At 38.1% G+C, this 6454-nt stretch overlaps 1 protein-coding gene across 1 annotated transcript in view; it reads left to right on the top strand.

The window, feature by feature from the left end:
* Positions 1 to 2539: 2539 nt before the first annotated feature.
* Positions 2540 to 6454, top strand: part of LOC147172291 (metalloreductase STEAP4-like) — a 15509-nt gene continuing 11594 nt past the window's right edge. The window contains exons 1-4 of the mRNA XM_086077561.1: positions 2540 to 2896; positions 3946 to 4053; positions 5195 to 5265; positions 5338 to 5425. Coding sequence (XP_085933687.1) covers positions 2690 to 2896; positions 3946 to 4053; positions 5195 to 5265; positions 5338 to 5425 — 474 coding nt within the window. The 5' untranslated portion in view covers positions 2540 to 2689. The remainder of the gene's footprint in view (positions 2897 to 3945; positions 4054 to 5194; positions 5266 to 5337; positions 5426 to 6454) is intronic.

Genomic DNA, 6454 nt, shown 5'->3' with positions numbered 1-6454 from the left:
AGCCAATCAGTGCATTGGCTTGTGGACACTATGATCATGTCATCATTTAAAATGATTACTGCTTCCTTTCCCTTTCGGTTTTGATCATCAAAAAGCAGCCCACGCCATTTGAGGCTTGTTGGATTCGTGGATGGTGTTGTTGGAAAAGCGCTCGCATACAGCAGAGGTTAATCTTTGTTCTTTGCTGATCTTTGAATTTAACTTCAGAGAGGAAACAAGACAATTTGAACCACATAAGTGAGAACACGGAAGGGGGAAAACAAGCGCAAGGCTTCTTGAGTGATATTTAAACTTCAACAAGAACACAGCAACTTGTTCCTTTTCTCTGTTGTTTGCACTCATTTGCTGATGCAACTTTTGAACTTTGTTGTTCTACATGTTTGTTCATTTTCAGTGGTACATTGAGCAATATTGGATGGCACCAACTTATACCACCAATAAGGCCGAGAATAAACGGACAAATTGCAAACAGAAAAACTCATTCGTGTTCTAATCTCTATTTGGATGGGCTGCTAAAATAATATTTTACACAAACTTTTCCAAAAACAGCATGAAATCTTCACACCGACTTCCAGTGTGTGAGAACGTGAGTGAGTGAATAATTGGGTGAGTGAATGAGTGAATAATGAGTGCGTGAATTAATAAGTGAGTGAGTGAGTGAATAATTGTGTGAGTGATGAGTGAGGGAGGCTGTGAGTCATTGAATAAGTGAGTGACTGAATAATAAGTGTGTGTGAGTGAGTGAGTGAGTGAGTGAGTGAGTAAGTGAATAATGTGTGAGTTAGTGAGTGAATGAATATTTGTGTGAGTGGGTGAGTGAATAATTGAGTGAGTGAATGAGAGAACAATGAGTGAGTGAGTGAATAATTAAGTGAGTGAGTGAATAATTGAGTGAGTGAACGAGTGAATAATGAGTGATTGCATTATTGAGATTATTGGTTGCGTTAATGATTGAGTGAGTGAGGGAGTCTGAGTCAGTCTGAATGATAAGTGTGTGAGTGCATGAGTGAGTGAGTGAGTGAATAAATGTGTGAGTTAGGGAGTGAGTGAGTGAATAATTGGGTGATTGAATGAGTGAGTGAGTGAATAAATAATTGAGTATGTAAATGAGTGAATAATGAGTGATTGCATGAGTGAGTGAGTGAGGGAATAATTGGGTGAGTGAAAAAGTGAGAGTGTGAGTGATGAGTAAGTGAGTGAGTGAATAAGTGAGTGAGTGACTAAATGAGTGAGTGAGTAAATGAATAAATGAGTGAGTGAGTCAATGAAGTGAGTAATTGAGGGAATAATGAGTGAATGCATGTGTGCGTGCGTGTGTACGTTAGTGAGGGAGTGAGTGAGTGAGTGAGTGAGTGAGTGAGTGAGTGTTACTGTAACCACATACCTTGTGTTAGTATTGCCCCATTGTAGACATTTTAACACATTCTTAGCCCTGCAACTTTTAAATTATAATTTTTCTTTTGCGTTTTAATTCTCTTAATCACTTTCTTTTAAATATAATATTGTTGTCTTCTTATCATGATTTCGTATGCTGTCACTTTATTTTTCCTCTGGCTGTTTCATTTATTTTTGTAATTCACACTTGCCTTTGTGCAAGAAATGTGATGTATAAATAAAACCGGCCTGCCTAATAGGCAGTTAATTGCAGTTAAGGTCTCAGGCTAATTACAGCTCAGGAAAGAACATCAGCAATCATTTTAATCCCCTACGCCCCACCGCTGTATTTGAGTCACACACACACACACACACAGACACGCGCACACGCGCACACACACACACACATGGACCCATACACACAATGTGGATCTTGCTAAAACAGCAGAGCAGAGGGAGTAATTACAGCGTTGGACAGGTCACAAGGTCAGCGTTTCACCTTAACTGTAGAACGCTGGAGCATTTCTGACCGTTTGGGAAATAAAAGGCCGTTTTCAGCTTTGAGAGCGAGAACATCATTTATGAGCGGGCAAACATAAAAGTACAGATTAACCTACAAATTGGTGGGCTTGCCTGCAAAGTGGCCAGTTGTGAAGATTTGCTTGCCTTAACAGGGTTGTTTCTTTTGCCCACATGTGTTAAAGTAGTCATGTTTTGGGAGTGGGGGGGGGGGGGTGCTCACTGGAAGCGACGAGGGGGTTAGGAACATTCCAGTTTGTGTCCATATTTGCAAACGTTCGGCATGTTCAGCTCCTCTGTAGGAGTTTCTGTTATGAGGCAATTTCGGAAAAAAACTGAGTGTGATTGAAAGCGTTCATGGGCAGGAAATGTTTCTATTTGTCTTTAAGTGATTTCACAAAACAAAACATACCAGAATGCGGGGAAGTGATGATGTTTTTCAGAGACGACCTGTCGGTTTCCCGGAAGAAATTTGAAACCACAAACACGCAAACACACACACTCAAAGAAAAGTTTGCTGCGGAGTTATTATGGTTTGAGGACATACGTGCACCTCCCACCTTTGGCCACCGACTATCCCAGTTGGGAAAGACTTCACCCTAAGCCCGTCCTGAAATGGGAGGGGGCAAAGGCAAATACAAAAACTCCACTAACAAAATGTGCAAGTCAACAGAGTGATGTGCAAAACGAAGACATACACAGATCGGGTTTGAGAAGCTCTTTTTTTCAGGATCATTTTGTCTGTTTTGCTTTAAACTCACCTCGGAGTTAGTCAGACTTTGGACACACTGGGCCCATGTCAAAAGAGGTGAAGCCGGTGAGCGTGCCTCTGCATCCTCTGGGAGGGGGAGCAGAGGTCACCTCCGAGCAGGAGTCCTTATGCGTTTTTGGGACGGGAGATTTGGGACGCTCCCTGGGCCAGCGCCTGCTGCAGACGGGCTACAAGGTCGTGTACGGCAGCCGCAGACCGCTCGGCTGCGGCCCGTTGCCTCACGGAGCTCAGGTAACGCACGCGGCGTGGCCGCCGTGAGCTGCATGTTAAATTCAAAAGCGGGGGAAAATTATGCTTTTTCTTCCTGGGCCAGAAAAACAAACAGAGCTTCAAAAAAAAGAAAAAAGAAAGCTTATCAGCCAAGTTGAAGGTCACTGATGAAATCAATGTTTGTTTGCCTGTCTGCTGCTTCAAGAGCATTTTGTTTTCATTCTTTTGGAAGTTGGTTGAATACGGAAGCGTATTGCATTCACTTGAAAAACAAAACAACTTTGTTTTTTTGAGTATTTTTATTTTCTGTTTTACTGAATATTTATTTCTGTCAATAAAATATTCCGAAAAACAGGCTGAAAGAAAATATTTTAAAAAAAACAGAAAAGCTGGTGTTCTGTTTTTCTGAGTATTTTTTTTGTTTTGTACCTCTGAACTCCAAGTGATTTTAATTACTAAGGGGAAAGACTGGATAAAAAAAAAACAGGGACATAACTAAAGTGTGCATTCAAACCAAAGTAATTTTGGTTTTGGTTTGTTTTTTAATAAAATAAAACCAGGGATGGCTGAGTACCGTGTGGAATCAGGCCGATAGCTGGCCTTATTTCAACGAATTGGTAGCCAGTTCTGGTAATGCGGCTGTTTTAAGATCAGAGACTAAAAATTAGAACTATGAAAAATGGAAAACAAAATCCATGTAAATTTAAAGGGAAATATAGTAGTTTGAATTAATCTTTCAAAATGTATTCGTTAAATATACAATCAGATCAATGAGTTGCAGCTTGTACTTAAAAAAAAGGATTTTACAGTTACATTTGATCATGTCGTTCCTTTTTTTTTTTAATTGGGGAATGAAATGGCACAGATTTAGTAGAATGGCCCTTGTACATATTTTAAAGTTGTTGCCCATTGATTATCTTGACTGTGGCATATCTAAATAAATATTTCCAAAAATATTCAGCTAAGCCTCCATGGATTTTTCAGGGGAAATTGTATGAGTTGTTGAAACAACTGCTAATAAGTGGGTGTGTTACCATGTGTCTTACTACTGTGTTGTGTATCCATCGTAGGTCATGAGCTACGCAGACGCAGCACAGTTGGCCAGTGTAATCTTCGTGTGCATACACAGAGAACATTATGGCTTCATGGAGAGGCTCACCTCACAGCTGAAGGGGAAGGTATTTATCTTGACTAATGTACAAATTGTTTAAAAAAAATAAAGAAAAAATAAATGAAATTTAAAAAAAACATGAAGATCAGAAGCAACCTCTCGTGCAGGATCTGCAACCTACGGCTCTGGAGCCACATGTGGCTCTATAACTACTCTCTTGTGGCTCCCTGTGGATCTAAAACTAATTAAACTAACTGACTAACTAAATAAATAAATAAATGAATGTTTTTTTATATTTTTAAATTAAATATTATTTAAAATAATTTTTTTTGAATAATTAAATATTCAAAAAGGGTCAGAGTCCAAATTTTTAAGTTGTCAGAAAAAGAGAGATGAAAGGTAAATGAAAAAGGTAAAACATTTTCTAAATGTGTCCAAAAAGGAAGAAGAAATGCAGAAAATTACACAAATTGTCAAAAATGTCTCAGAATTAATTTTTTTAAAAGGTAGAAAAGCAAATGCTAAAAAGTAACCATAAAATCTCCAGAAACATAAGAAGAAATAACAAAGATTATGATAAAATTTCTTTGGAATTGCACCATAAAAAAGTCAGAAAATTTATAAAAAAAAATATGTTTAAAAAGTAGAAAATAAAACATTCAAAAACTATATATTGTCCAAAAACAAAAGAGGAAATCACGCACAAAATTGGCCCCCAAAAAGTCAGAAAATTGATTTAAGAAAAGGTTGGAAAGAAATTTCCCCAGATTACCATATTCTGCACACACACACTCCAAACAAAAAAAAGTCAGAACATTTATTTTTAATAAGGCAGAAAATAAAATATTTAAAAAGTAACTATAAATGTAAAAAAAAAACGTAAGAAGAAATTTTAAATTACGATATACATACACAAAAAAGTAAAAAAAAAAGTAAAAAAATTAATAGCAAAAAAGGCAGAAAAATATGTCTAAAAGTAGCCATAAAATGTCCAAAACTACCATAACATGCCCCCCCCACCCAAAAAAAGCCAATGAAAAGCGATAATTTGGTTATTTATTTGGCCTAAAATGGCTTTGTTGACAGAAAAGGTTGTTGACCCCTGCTCTAGTGCTATTTCCCCTCATAGGTTTTACCTCATCGTACTCTTCCTTGAACTCAATCTGACATCTATTTGCTTATCTTCCTCCCCACTTTTGGTCTTGAAGGTGCTGGTGGATGTCAGCAACAACCCTGAGCTGAATCTCTACCCGGAGGCCAACGCTGCATATCTGCAGAGGTGAGAGTCGCCAAAGCATGCATCTTTAATGTGCCCCATGTTTTTCAATCGCCAACAATGTTTGCTGTGCAGGCTACTTCCTGGATCTCATGTGGTGAAAGCCTTTAACACCTTGTCCGCTTGGTCTCTTCAATGCGGGCCCTCCGATGCTTGCCGACAGGTAAAACTTGGTTGAAGTTTCGAAAGAAGTGATATAAGATCATCAAAAGTTGCAACAAATCAATCGTCTTTGTCATTTTAAAGTGTTAACCGTATTGATTAATTTAGTCATTGCACCGGCGTTGCAGGACTACAAGCCTTTGGCAAGTGTCTGATGTGTTCCCACAGTTGGGGTGCTGACCAACAAGTTAAAAATAATGGAAAGAATCTCCATCCAAATTATATTATTAACTCATTTTGAAGCTCGGATCAAACCAATTGCGAGCGACGGCAGCCAAATTTGACGAGTCGGCCTCGTGTCTTTTGTGCGGGAGCCACGTCTGATGTATCCTTGAATCAATTAACTCAAAGTCACTCTTGGATCTGAGTGTCCCATCACACGTTTCGCTTTATGGCTCTGTCCTGCTAAACTGCAGCATATGTGGATTTTTTTCTCTTTTTTTGGGGTTTTGGTTTTTCGTTTGAACACTCCCAGAGGACCGCAAAGCACATATGTGTGCGCGTGTGTGTTTGTCGGTGTATTTGGAGCATCGTTCGCTTTGATTGTTGTTCATTTACTAGCTTTTCTAGTAACAAAAAATATTATTTTATCCTTGAAGATGACTCGATTATTTCTGTTATGTGCACAAAACAAACAAAGATACAGTGTCATAATTAAGCACTATAAAGTATTATTATACAATGATCACAATATTATTTACACACTAGGAACCGTACAAGAGTACAAGATCAAACAAAGATGATAAAACCCAAGTTTTGATTGATACTGTCAGAGACGAATTTATTTGACAAGATTTGATTTTTTATAGTTGCAATTTTGCATTGCACTGCATCATACTGAGAGCGATTTCCAACAATTTTGCTTGTCTTAAACTACTTGCAACTAAGTAACTAATGAGTAACACAGTGCCTCTGTGCCTCGCTGCAAATTATAATTAGAAAATAACACGCTCTATTGTTAATGTAATACCACATCAAGAGTGTTTGTGAAGGTGAATTTTATTATCACCTTAGCTGGATTGTTATTGAT

Source organism: Leptonotus elevatus, chromosome 6 (assembly GCF_054856555.1).
Source record: "Leptonotus elevatus isolate MCC_2025b chromosome 6, RoL_Lele_1.0, whole genome shotgun sequence".
Lineage (NCBI taxonomy): Eukaryota > Metazoa > Chordata > Actinopteri > Syngnathiformes > Syngnathidae > Leptonotus > Leptonotus elevatus.
This window is presented reverse-complemented; position numbering and strand designations above follow the sequence as displayed.